This window comes from Oncorhynchus gorbuscha, linkage group LG02 (assembly GCF_021184085.1).
Source record: "Oncorhynchus gorbuscha isolate QuinsamMale2020 ecotype Even-year linkage group LG02, OgorEven_v1.0, whole genome shotgun sequence".
In the NCBI taxonomy this organism is placed as follows: Eukaryota; Metazoa; Chordata; class Actinopteri; order Salmoniformes; family Salmonidae; genus Oncorhynchus; species Oncorhynchus gorbuscha.
Genome location: NC_060174.1, coordinates 14421462 through 14436280, shown reverse-complemented (window position 1 = coordinate 14436280; position 14819 = coordinate 14421462). Strand labels below are relative to the sequence as shown.

Genomic DNA, 14819 nt, shown 5'->3' with positions numbered 1-14819 from the left:
GTAGGGGGAAGGTGAGAGGGTGAGGCAAAAAGAGGAGAGGAGTGGAAAGAAGGAGGCAGAGAGGAATGAGTCAAAGGTAGACGTGGGGAGGTTAAAGTCGCCCAGAACTGTGAGAGGTGAGCCGTCCTCAGGAAAGGAGCTTATCAAGGCATCAAGCTCATTGATGAACTCTCCGAGGGGACCTGGAGGGCGATAAATGATAAGGATGTTAAGCTTGAAAGGGCTGGTAACTGTGACAGCATGAAATTCAAAGGAGGCGATAGACAGATGGGTAAGGGGAGAAAGAGAGAATGACCACATGGGAGAGATAAGGATCCCTATGCCACCACCCCGCTGACCAGAAGCTCTCGGGGTGTGCGAGAACACGTGGGCGGACGAAGAGAGAGCAGTAGGAGTAGCAGTGTTATCTGTGGTGATCCATGTTTCTGTCAGTGCCAAGAAGTCGAGGGACTGGAGGGAGGCATAGGCTGAGATGAACTCTGCCTTGTTGGCTGCAGATCGGCAGTTCCAGAGGCTACCGGAGACCTGGAACTCCACGTGGGTCGTGCGCGCTGGGACCACCAGATTAGGGTGGCAGCGGCCACGCGGTGTGGAGCGTTTGTATGGTCTGTGCAGAGAGGAGAGAACAGGGATAGACAGACACATAGTTGACAGGCTACAGAAGAGGCTACGCTAATGCAAGGAGATTGGAATGACAAGGTGACTACACGTCTCGAATGTTCAGAAAGTTAAGCTTACGTAGCAAGAATCTTATTGACTAAAATTATTAAAAATGATACAGTACTGCTGAAGTAGGCTAGCTGGCAGTGGCTGCGTTGTTGACTTTGTAGGCTAGCTGACAGTGGCTGCGTTGTTGACACTACACTAATCAAGTCATTCCGTTGAGTGTAGTAGTTTCTACAGTGCTGCTATTCGGGGGCTAGCTGGCTAGCTAGCACTGTTGATTACGTTACGTTGCGTTAAAAGAACGACAATAGCTGGCTAGCTAACCTAGAAAATCGCTCTAGACTACACAATTATCTTTGATACACAGACGGCTATGTAGCTAGCTATGTAACTAGCTACGATCAAACAAATCAAACCGTTGTGCTGTAATGAAATGAAATGAAAAATGTGATACTACCTGTGGAGCGAAGCGGAATGCGACCGGGTTGTTGAGTGCGGAAGTTCTATTCAGTAGACGTTGGCTAGCTGTTGGCTAGCTAGCAGTGTCTCCTACGTTAAGGAAGACAAATAGCTGGCTAGCTAACCTCGGTAAATTAAGATAATCACTCTAATCACTCTAATCACACACACACACACACACACACACACACACACACACACACACACACACACACACACACACACACACACACACACACACACACACACACACACACACACACACACACACACACACACACACACACACAGGCGTTTGGTGTTTCCCCTCACGTACAGGCTGCTTGACTTGTCGTACTTGGATGGCCCAGTACCTTCAGAAAGTATTCACACCCCCTGGACTTTTTACATATTTTGTTGTTACAGCCTGAATTTTGTCAACACACAATAACGCATAATGAAAACGTGCTTTTATAAATTCTTGCATATTTATTGGAAATAAAATACAGTAATATCTGATTTTACATAAGTATTCATACCCCGAGTCAGTACATGTTAGAATCAACTTTGGCAGCGATTACAGCTGTGAGTATTTCTGGGTACGTCTCCAAAAGCTTTGCACACTTTGATTTTTACAATATCTGCACATTATTCTTCAAGCTCTGTCAAGTTGGTGGTTGATCATTTCTAGACAGCCATTTTCAAGTCTTGCCAAAGATTTTCAAGTCGATATAAGTCAAAACTGTAACTAGGCCACTCGGGAACATTCAATGTCCTCTTGCCAAGCAACTGTATATTTGGCCTTGTTTTAGGTTATTGTCCTGCTGAAAGGTGAATTTGTCTCCCAGTGTCTGTACAGCAGGGATCATCAACTATACTGAACAAAAATATAAACGCAACATTTGACAATTTCAATGATTTTACTGAGTTACAGTTCATATAATAAAATCAGTTAATTGAAATAAAGGAATTAGGCCCAAATGTATGGATTCCACATGACTAGGAAGGGGTGTAGCCATGGGTTAGGCCCAGGCCCAGCCACTGGGGAGCCAGGCCCAGCCACTGGGGGAGCCAGGCCCAGCCACTGGGGGAGCCAGGCCCAGCCACTGGGGGAGCCAGGCCCAGCCACTGGGGGAGCCAGGCCCAGCCACTGGGGGAGCCAGGCCCAGCCACTGGGGGAGCCAGGCCCAGCCACTGGGGAGCCAGGCCCAGCCACTGGGGGAGCCAGGCCCAGCCACTGGGGAGCCAGGCCCAGCCACTGGGGAGCCAGGCCCAGCCACTGGGGAGCCAGGCCCAGCCACTGGGGGAGCCAGGCCCAGCCACTGGGGGAGCCAGGCCCAGCCACTGGGGGAGCCAGGCCCAGCCACTGGGGGAGCCAGGCCCAGCCACTGGGGGAGCCAGGCCCAGCCACTGGGGGAGCCAGGCCCAGCCACTGGGGAGCCAGGCCCAGCCACTGGGGGAGCCAGGCCCAGCCACTGGGGGAGCCAGGCCCAGCCACTGGGGAGCCAGGCCCAGCCACTGGGGAGCCAGGCCCAGCCACTGGGGAGCCAGGCCCAGCCACTGGGGAGCCAGGCCCAGCCACTGGGGAGCCAGGCCCAGCCACTGGGGGAGCCAGGCCCAGCCACTGGGGGAGCCAGGCCCAGCCACTGGGGAGCCAGGCCCAGCCACTGGGGAGCCAGGCCCAGCCACTGGGGAGCCAGGCCCAGCCACTGGGGAGCCAGGCCCAGCCACTGGGGAGCCAGGCCCAGCCACTGGGGTTTATAGCAGTGATTGAAGAAAACAATGGAGGATGGATCAACAAGATTGTAGTTACTCCACAATACTAATAAAAAATGACAGACGGAAAGAAAGAAGCCTGTACAGAATAAAAATATTCCAAAACATGCATCCTGTTTGCAATAAGGCACTAAAGTAATACTGCAACTAATGTTGAAAAGAAATGTACTTATTGTCCAGAATACAAAGCATTATTTTTGTGGCAATCCAACACATCACTGAGTACCCACTCTTAAAATGTTCAAACATGGTGGTGGATTCCTCATAATAGGGGCATGCTTGTAATCAGCAAGGGGAGTTATTTTAGGATAAAAAGAAACAGAATAGAGCTAAGCACAGGCAAAATTCTAGAGGAAAACCTGGTTCAGTCTGCTTTCCAACAGACACTGAGAGACAAATTCACCTTTCAGCAGGACAATAACCTAAAACACAAGGCCAAATATACACTGGAGTTGCTTACAGGATGACATTGAATGCTCCCGAGTGGCCTAGTTACAGTTTTGACTTGACAATCTATGGCAAGACTTGAAAATGGCTGTCTAGCAATGATCAACAACCAACTTGACAGAGCTTGAAGAGTTTAAAACAGAATAATGTACAAATATTGTACAATCCAGGTGTGCAAAGATCTTAGACTCACGGGTGTAATCGCTGCTAAAGGTGATTCTAACATGTATTATTTACTCAGGGGTGTACAAAAATACATTTGCACAAAATATTCCAAAAATCTGTTTTTACTTTTTCATTATGTGCTATTTGTCTGTAGATGGGTGTGACAAATTCAGTCTGCAACAACAAAATGTTGAATAAGTTAAGGGGTTTGAATGCTTTCTGCAGGCTCTGTACATGTCTCCCCTTTTCATATGTGTCTGGTGTTAGCTAGTTACTGGATGGAACAAAAGAGGGTTATGATTTTGGAAAGAGATGTACGACGATCAGGTGTCCACATACTGTTGGTCATGTAGTGTATGTTTGTCTCATTTAAAGGTGATAGCTAGGGAAGTAACACCTGAAGCAGAAATGCATGAGTTCTGTCCCAAATGGTAGTAAGTACCAGGCACACTGATTTTTGAGTGTGTCAAGAACCCCAAAGCTGCTGAGTTTTTCCACGTTCAACAGCTTCGTGTGTCTATCAAGAATGGTCCACCACCCAAAGGACATCCAGCCAACTTGACACACTGTGGGAGGCATTGTAGTCAACATGGGCCAGCTTCCCTGTGGAACACTTTCAACACCTTGTAGAGTCCATGCCCCGAGTGCAACTCAATATTAGGAAGGTGTTCCTAATGTTTTGTACACTCAGTGTATAGTGCACTTATTTTGAACAGAGCCCTATGTGCTCAAAGTAGTGTCCTAGGGAATAGGGTGCCATTTGGGACAAATACATGCATTGTTATATGTATTAGAATCATTGAAAGTTGAAGATGTTAGAAACTGATTCTAGTCCATTCCACTGCAGAACAACTGTTGGCTGATGTCCATGTGGAGGTTTTGAGTGAGTCTTAACTGAAGCGCTGATGTGGGCTTTTTAGTTTTTACTGTAGTTCAGTGTAGTGGCACAATGAGCTGTCAATCACGTAGAACAATGTATGTCTGAACCATTGACATTCACAGTACATTACACAACACATTTGCAAAAAAATCTCTTACGGTAGTGCCACTGTGCCAGTACAGTAACTTAACACTTGAACCAGTCTGATTGTGCTTGTCCACCCTGACTCCCACGTCCACCCTGACTCCCACGTCCACCCTGACTCCCACGTCCACCCTGACTCCCACGTCCACCCTGGCTCCCACGTCCACCCTGGCTCCACCCTGACTTCCACGTCCACCCTGGCTCCACCCTGACTTCCACGTCCACCCTGGCTCCACCCTGACTTCCACGTCCACCCTGGCTCCACCCTGACTTCCACGTCCACCCTGGCTCCACCCTGACTCCACCGTCCACCCTGACTCCACCCTGACTCCACCGTCCACCCTGACTCCACCCTGACTCCACCATGACTCCACCGTCCACCCCGGCTCCCACGTCCACCCTGGCTCCACCCCGACTCCCACGTCCACCCTGGGTCCACACCGACTCCCACGTCCACCCTGACTCCACCGTCCACCCTGACTCCACCGTCCACCCTGACTCCACCCTGACTCCCATATCCACCCTGGCTCCACCCTGGCTCCACCCCGATTCCCACGTCCACCCTGACTCCCACGTCCACCCTGGGTCCACCCTGACTCCCACGTCCGCCCTGGCTCCACCCCGACTCCCACGTCCACCCTGACTCCCACGCCCACCCTGGCTCCACCCCGACTCCCACGTCCACCCTGACTCCCACGTCCACCCTGGGTCCACCCCCACCCTGGCTCCACCCCGACTCCCACGTCCACCCCGACTCCCACGTCCACCCCGACTCCCACGTCCACCCTGGCTCCACCCCGACTCCCACGTCCACCCCGACTCCCACGTCCACCCTGGCTCCACCCTGACTCCACCGTCCACCCTGGCTCCACCGTCCACCCTGGCTCCACCCTGACTCCACCGTCCACCCTGGCTCCACCCTGACTCCATCGTCACCCTGACTCCACCCTGACTCCACCGTCCACCCTGACTCCACCGTCCACCCTGACTCCACCGTCCACCCTGGCTCCACCCTGACTCCACCGTCCACCCTGGCTCCACCCTGACTCCACCGTCCACCCTGACTCCACCGTCCACCCTGACTCCACCGTCCACCCTGACTCCACCCTGACTCCACCGTCCACTCCCACGTCCACCCTGACTCCACCGTCCACCCTGACTCCACTGTCCACCCTGACTCCCACGTCCACCCTGACTCCCACGTCCACCCTGGCTCCACCCCGACTCCACCATCCACTCCCACGTCCACCCTGACTCCACCCTGACTCCACCGTCCACTCCCACGTCCACCCTGACTCCACCGTCCACCCTGGCTCCACCGTCCACCCTGACTCCACCGTCCACCCTGACTCCACCGTCCACCCTGACTCCACCGTCCACCCTGACTCCACCGTCCACCCTGACTCCACCCTGACTCCACCGTCCACCCTGACTCCACCGTCCACCCTGACTCCACCCTGACTCCACCGTCCACTCCCACGTCCACCCTGACTCCACCCTGACTCCCACGTCCACCCTGACTCCCACGTCCACCCTGACTCCACCGTCCACCCTGACTCCCACGTCCACCCTGACTCCCACGTCCACCCTGGCTCCACCCCGACTCCACCGTCCACCCTGGCTCCACCCCGACTCCACCGTCCACCCTGACTCCACCGTCCACCCTGGCTCCACCCCGACTCCACCGTCCACCCTGGCTCCACCCCGACTCCACCGTCCACCCTGACTCCACCCTGACTCCACCGTCCACCCTGACTCCACTGTCCACCCTGACTCCACTGTCCACCCTGACTCCACCGTCCACCCTGACTCCACCGTCCACCCTGACTCCACCGTCCACCCTGACTCCACCATCCACCCTGACTCCACCGTCCACCCTGGCTCCACCCTGACTTCCACGTCCAGCTGTTCTCTTTCTTTCTCTCTTGCCTCTCTCTCCCTTCCCTCTATTTGTCTTTGCTAACTGACTGAAATGTATTGTAAATATTTAGGGTGTGTGTATTATATTCATCAGGGATGCCCATTAGCTGTTGCCAAGGCAGCTACTCTTCCTGCGGTCCGAACACATTAAGGCACTTGCGTCACTTCCAACTTTGTGGCAACAGTTTGGGGTTGGTATGTGTGTTCGTGCGTGTCCTCCGCCTGGCCCACAGATGTTCCTTCCTTCTTGACATCCCAAAACCATGTATTAGGCTATTTATTCAGTGAAACATTGGAGAGGAATTGCTCAGCGGCGAGTGGTTAGCCATGTTAATTAATCAGGTACAGTACTGGAGCTCATGTCACAAGCCTTTGGGTTTTTACACACTGGGCTGACAGAAAGCGAGAGAGACACACACACACCATGTAGGACTCAAACGGTTCCATGTGTGTTGGGAGTGGTTGTGGTCAGTCCCAGGGAGCTAGCTCTGAGGAGTTTCTCTTTACACTGGTAATGAACACGCAGTGTAAAATAATTTCTCCTTCATGTCCTGCTGCTGATTTCCCCCCAGGTTCACTGTAAAAAGTCCTACAGTACAGTTGTGGGGGAGCCGAACTCATGTCTCTCATTACTTCCTGGATCACAAGCAGCAATCTTGTTACCCTGTCAGTGTCCCGGGGTTGACTTCTCACTCAGTTAAGCTTAAAGGGAAATTCTGCCACCAGGATCTGTGAAAACAGCAGCTTTCTATAATCTGGTTAAAAACATAAGAATGGTCCTAAAAAAAATGCTTCTCTGTGACAGGTAGGATTAAAAGTAAAAAACAATGATTTCTTAGCCCAAACAAGTTTTTTGTTTGTTTGAACTTTTGCTGTTTTCTACAAAATGTAAATGTGCCGTTTTCACATATGTTGACACTGGTATTGTGCCGGGGATGAACCTCATGAAAGTGAGGTTGTAAAGTGGTGGAATTGCCCTTAACAGCGAAGTTCCATTCAAAATAAAATTGAACATGTTTTGTGTCGTTCCTCAACGTCCCAGAGTTATTAACATGTGCATTGACACTGTCCTTGTGTCTTACAGGTGTGGAGGAGATCTCTCTGTCTGAGCTGGAGCTGAAGGACAAATGGGAGCAGTCTCTGGGGCCACAGTACGATGTTCTGGTGAGATTCTAACTGACAGCAGGAAATTAACATATGGACAGAATACCAACACACCATAGACAAGCTCAGAGAAATCAGTCATGTCAATCAGTAACAGTTTGATTTGATATCAAGCAAGGTTTGATCATCCCATAGGGAAGGAATTTTATAATTAAGCAATAAGCTACGAGGGGTTGTGGTATATGGCCAAATATACCACAGCTAACATGCTGACCAGACCGCTTGCACAACCGCTATCACACGCATGTTGATTTTGTCCACCCACACCAGACGCGATCAAGACCCATGTTCCTATATTAAAATCAACTCTGAACCAACTTTATTCATTTCTGTCAATTTAGCTAGCTAGCTTGCTGTTGCTAACTAATTTGTCCTGGGATATAAACATTGGGTTGTTATTTTACATGAAATGCACAAGGTCCTCTACTCCGACAATTAATCCACAGATAGAAAGGTAAACCGAGCCTGTTTCTAGTAATCTTTCTTCCTTCAGGCTTTTTGGGATTTTATATGATGGTTGCAACCACCAACTGGACTGGAGTGTAAACCTTAGTTCATCTTTCAATCACCCACGTGGGTATATGCTCCTAAAATACAATGAGGAGATGGGAGAGGCAGGACTTGCAGCGTGTCAAGCGTCACAAATAAAACCACTATTTTAGCGCCTGGCTACGCAGATGCTTGTGATCAGTGTGGGTGCAATGATTGAATAAGATGTATGTGTACATTTATTTTGCCATGCTTATGTACGCGTCAGCATGTAAGGGCTGTCCTTGACGCGGATACAGCCTGTTGCTGTGGTATATTGGTCATATACCACAAATTATTGCTATTATAAACTGGTTACCAATGTAATTAGAACAGTAAAAATAAATGTTTTGTCAGCCAATCAGCATTCAGGGCTCAAACCACCCAGTTTATAATGACCATTGTTTGTGTGTTTTCCCTCCCAGGTGGTTGAACTGGACCCTGTTATTGAAGATGATGCTGAACTACAGAATTACTCCAAGGTGACCACCAGTTACCATAAAATATTGGAGCTTAAAGCTTATGCCACACAGTTCCCTTTGACAAAACGTCCCCAGTTATCACAGGGATGTTAAAGAATGGCGCCGGAGGGGGATGACTGCCATTTACGGGCTCCCAACCAACTGTGCTATTTTGTGTGTTTTCTCACGTTGTTTGTAACTTATTTTGTACATAATGTTGCTGCTACCGTCTCTTATGACCGAGAAGAGCTTCTGGACATCAGAACGGCGATTACTCACCTCGAACTGGATGAAGATTTTTTCCTTTAATGAGTCTAAAGCAAAGGACATACTGTTTCTCCGAGACCAGGCCCAAATCCCCATCATTCGCATGAAGAACAGACTGAGGTACAGGGGGTGGAGATCGATGTGCCTTGTGAAAATTTGTTGGTGAGTGGGTAAGAATAAACTGGATGAGGTCCGTTCGAGACCATCCTACCAGCGGGACATTAAAATTGTGATATCTGATGTTTTGTCGTGGCTGAATGACGATACGGATAATATGGCTGGGTTTTCCATGCACTGGCAGGACAGAACTGCTACGTCCGGTAAGACGAGGTGTGTCTATTTGTCAATAACAGCTGGTGCGCGATGTCTAATATTAAGCCTTGAGGTATTGCTTGCCTGAGGTAGAGTACCTCATGATAAGCTCGGTTTGTTATTTTGGATTAAAACAAAACCACTATTCATTAAATACGAATACCTAACTTGTTTTTGCGTGGATTCCACGAAGCGGTTAGCTTTTCACAGCTAGGACCGCAATTTTTTTGTCCCAGAATCCTGCTTAACAGACAGGTTGAAGCCTGCTTGACAGAGACGCTACGCTGCCATCAAGCTAACTAAGTTGCTACCAGATGAGTTTAGCAATGGAGCCCTCTTTGTCAGGAGAAATAAATCAACGGTTCCTGCGCTGTAGGAGCTGTATCTACTACGCTTTGTTTCGGGACAAACCGGATCACTCAGAGTTCCGATGTGGCAATTATTTGCTTGCCGAGGATTATAGGCTTGAGGTTGCTTCCTTGATCACGCAGACATGAAGGGTAGCTCTGAACAGTTGAAACTGGATTTTAAAGAGCTGATTGACTCTCTGCTAGACCCATCTGGCCCTGTTCCCTCTCTGAATCATGGCATTAAATGCTTAAGTAGGATTCTTTCTCTTCACAACTGGCTATGTGATTACTGCAGCCCAATGGGTATAACTTTTGTTGACAATTTCAATACCTTTTGGAAACAAAACATGTTTTATAAGGAGGATGGGATCCACCCAAATCATTTGGGTTCCTGGATCCTTTCACAGCATTATAAGGCTGCATTGCGACAATGATTTATCAATGACCCAAGCCCAGCTCAGCTCATCCCTACCATTGTGACGTGGAGTTGTCATGATGCTTCAGCAAATGTACATTACACCAGAGGCGTTGGTAGACACAATCTTCCCAGTAACGTAATGAAAACAAGTAAGCATCCCTGATGAAAAGTGCTCACAATAGCCCACTTTAACATGAGGCTTAAGAAACAAGGTTCATGAAATCAATAATTTGCTAGACTTCAGTGTGGCTTTTGACATTATCGAGCATAGTCTGCTGCTGGAAAAATGTATGTGTAGGCTTTACACCCTCTGCAATATTGTGGATAAAGAGTTACCTGTCTAACAGAACACAGAGGATGCTATTTAATGGAACATAATCCAGGTAGAATCAGTTATTCCCCAGGGCAGCTGTCTAGGCCCCTTCGTTTGTTCAATATTTACTAATGACATGCCACTGGCTTTGAGCATTATTTCAAATAAAATGTTATTTGTCACATGTGCCGAATACAGGATGTGTAGACTTTACCGTGAAATGCTTACTTGCAATCCCTTAACCAACAGTGCAGTTCAATAAAGAGTTAAGAAAATATTTACCAAATAAACTAAAGTAAAAATAAAAAGTTACACAATAAAATAACAGTAATGAGGCTGTATACAGGGGATACTGGTACCGAGTCAATGTGCGGTGGTACAGGTTAGTCAAGGTAATTTGTACAGTTAGGTAGGGGTGAAGAGACTATGCATAGATAATAAACGGATTGATTTGGGACAAATCATTCACTAAACCCTAAACTTCACTAAACCCTAAAATCAACTAAATCTTGAAATAAATAATGTGTAATTTATTTTATTTCACCTTTTTTTTTAACCAGGTAGGCAAGTTGAGAACAAGTTCTCATTTACAATTGCGACCTGGCCAAGATAAAGCAAAGCAGTTCAACACATATAACAACACAGAGTTACACATGGAGTAAAACAAACATACAGTCAATAATACAGTAGAAAATAAGTCTATGTATAATGTGAGAAAGGGAGGTGAGATAAGGGAGGTAAAGAAAAAAAAAAGGTCATGGTGGCGAAGTAAATAGAAGTAAAACACTGGAATGGTAGATTTGCAGTGGAAAAATGTGTGATAATGTAGAGATACAAATAAATAATAAATACAGTAGGGGAAGAGGTAGTTGTTTGGGCTAAATTATAGATGGGCTATGTACAGGTACAGTAATCTGTGAGCTGCTCTGACAGCTGGTGCTTAAAGCTAGTCAAATTAAATCAAATATATTTATATAGCCCTTCGTACATCAGCTGATATCTCAAAGTGCTAGGGTAGACTAATGGTCAAAGCATATTGATACAACAGTAACTAGGATGGGGAGAAGTCTGTCTAATAAAGCGCTACTCTACATTCTTAACGGCACTATCAACAAGGCAGGTCCTACAGGCCCTAGTTTTGTCACACCTGGACTACTGTTCTGTCATGGGGTCAGGTGCCACAAAAAGGGACTTTGGCAGAACATGGCAGCACGGCTGGCCCTTGGATGTACACAGAGAGTTAACATTAATTATATGCATGTCAATCTCTCCTGATTGACTTCATCACTGCTTGTATTTATGAGAGGTATTGACATGTTGGACGCACAGAGCTGTCTGTCTAAGCTACTGGCACACAGCTCGGACACCTGTGCATACTCCACAAGACGTCTCTTCACAGTCCCCAAGTCCAGAACAGACTGGGAGGCCCACAGTACTACAGAGCCATGACCACATCAAGTAACTGATGCAAGTAGTAAAATTAGATTTAAAAAACATATAACAAACACCTTATGGAACAGCGGGGACTGTGAAGCAACACAAACATAGGCACAGACACATGCATACACACACACACACACGATAACATACGCACTGTACACACACGTACACATGGATTTTGTATTGTAGATATATGGTAGTGGTGGAGTAGGGGCCTGAAGGCACTCAGTGTGTTGTGAATTTATTGTAATGTTTTTAAAATAGTTTTTACACTGCTGCTACTCACTTTTGATTATCTATGTATAGTCACTTTACCCCCACCTACATGTACAAATTACCTCAAATTTTACCCCCGCACACTGACTGTATATAGCCTCGGTATTGTTATTTTATTGTGTTACAATTTTTATAAAATTGTACTTTCATTTATTTAGTAAATATTTTCTTAACTTACTTATTTCTTGAACTACATTATTGGTTAAGGGCTTGTAAGTAAGCATTTCACAGTAAGGTCTACTACACCTGTTATATTCGGGCGCATTTGATTAGATGATAAAGTATTCTATTTTTTAAATCCTAGCTACTACCCATCCACACCATGCGTCTGGGGGTGGAGTTGGACTCGTTTGACGGCCACCACTACATCTCCTCTGTGGCCCCAGAAGGTCCTGTGGCCAAACACGGCCTCCTGAGACCAGAGGACGAACTACTAGAGGTACTGGACAGGCATCGAACAACAACACACTGCATCGAACAACAACACACCGCATCGAACAACAACACACTGCATCGAAACAACACACCACATCAAAACAACAACACACCGCATCGAAACAACAACACACCGCATCGAACAACAACACACCGCATCGAAACAACAACACACCGCATCGAAACAACAACACACCGCATCGAACAACAACACACCGCATCGAACAACAACACACCGCATCGAACAACAACACACCACATCGAACAACAACACACCACATCAAAACAACAACACTCCACATCGAACAACAACACACCATATCGTACAACAACACACCGCATCGAAACAACAACACACCGCATCGAAACAACAACACACCGCATCGAACAACACACCGCATCGAACAACACACCGCATCGAACAACACCACACCGCATCGAACAACACCACACCGCATCGAACAACACCACACCGCATCGAACAACAACACACCGCATCGAACAACAACACACCGCATCGAAACAACAACACACCGCATCGAAACAACAACACACCACATCGAACAACAACACACCACATCGAACAACAACACACCACATCGAACAACAACACACCATATCGAACAACAACACACCACACAACATTTTCCTTGTCTAAAGGCATACAAAGTAACCAAACCATGACATTTAAAATTAGATGGGATGTAGCATAAAGATCAGGAAGTGATAGAAAACCCGTGATCTGTCAGTCATAATGCACTGGTTATACATACAGTCTTTACCTGGCAGAACCTCTAGATTATGGTAGCACACATCTAATGTGTCATAACTTCAAATCATTTCCTTGAGCCTGTCCAATGACCTTGGTGGTCAGGCGATGTCCCTGGTTCCAGTTCAGATGTAGCTGTGACTGGAGGGGGTTAGTTAGACCCGTGTCTAATGTACTACAGGGGAACTCTGGGCTGTTGTATTTTCTGTTGTTCATTGGCTTTTTTAGGTGTGTGTGTTTGTCTATGTGAGTGTGTGGTTGGGGGAGTGTTTATGTGTGGGTACATACCCCTGTGAAGAGGGGTTAGCAGGCTAACCGAGGCCATCTGTACGTCAGACCCCTGCCTCCCTCGCCCCCTCCGTGCCACCCCCTGCGCACCCCTACCCCTCTTCCTGCCCCGCTCCCCTCCCTGGCACGGCTTGGTGCAGATTCACCACTGTGCCCTCAGCCTGTTGCTGTTGGCAGTCGTGGCAGAAGCAACCACCATGGTACTGTCGCACAGGACAGGAATACTCTGTGAGGAGAGGAGAGGAGAGCGAGGAGGGAGGTTAGTTTGTAGAGCTCCAAATGTATCGCTAGATTCATGTTTTAAATGCCCGGAGGTATAGCTCAATTTTATGTCAGGCTTCGTCACATCCCCAACCCTGCATACTAGTACACACACATTTGTCTGAGCCGCAGTCTCCCGGTAAGATGGCAGGCCCCTAAACCTTAGTAGAGGTGGCCAGGTCTCACCTACATCTCTGGGCAGATGGCACGGAGCAGCCAGCGTCAGCCGGGCTCTCCAGATGCTCCTGCACATCCCGCTCCATTAAACAGCAATCAAGAGGCCCAGCGGCTCCCTGAGTCCCCTCACTGAGAATAGGGCTGTACCACTGGGTTGGCCCCTCTGATCTCACACACACACACGCGCGCACACACACATGCATGATCACGAGCACACACACAGGCGCGTGTGCAGGCGCACACACGGGCGCAAGTACCAACACACACCCTCCTGCGGGCTACTATATCTCTCTTGGTTCACTTCATTAACAGTGAGAGAACCTTTGTTGGGAATTGTTGAAGTCACAAATTGACCTCCATTAGCTTCTGATGTCTTACACTACATGACCAGAAGTATGTGGACACCTGCTCGTCGAACCTCTCATTCCAAAATCATGGGCATTAACATGGAGTTGGTCCCCCCCCTGCTGCTATAACAGCCTCCACTTTTCTGGGATGCCTTTCCACTAGGTGTTGGAACATTGCTGCGGAGACTTGTTTCCATTCAGCGACAAGAGCATTAGTGAGGTCGGACACTGATGTTGCGCGATTAGGCCTGGCTTGCAGTCGGCATTCCAATTCATCTTCGATGGGGTTGAGGTGAGGGCTCTCTGCAGGCCAATCAAGTTCTTCCACACCGATCTCGACAAAACATTTCTGTATGGACCTTGCTTTGTGCATGGGGGCATTGTCATGCTGAAAGAGGAAAGGGCCTTCCCCAAACAATTGTCACAAAGTTGGAAACACAGAATTGTCTAGAATGTCATTGTATGCTGTAGTGTTAAGATGACAGCTTTGCACACTCTTGGCTTTCTCTCATCCTAGAACTCCTTCAAGACTGTTGGAAAAGCATTCCATGTGAAGCTGGTTGAGAGAATGCCAAGA

General features: G+C 48.1%; 1 protein-coding gene across 1 annotated transcript in view; it reads left to right on the top strand.

Annotated features, from left to right (window-relative positions):
• Positions 1-14819, top strand: part of LOC123997587 (multiple PDZ domain protein-like) — a 230892-nt gene that overhangs the window by 31006 nt on the left and 185067 nt on the right. Inside the window, exons 10-12 of the mRNA XM_046301983.1 lie at positions 7521-7600; positions 8554-8610; positions 12270-12404. Of these exons, the coding sequence (XP_046157939.1) occupies positions 7521-7600; positions 8554-8610; positions 12270-12404 (272 nt within the window). The remainder of the gene's footprint in view (positions 1-7520; positions 7601-8553; positions 8611-12269; positions 12405-14819) is intronic.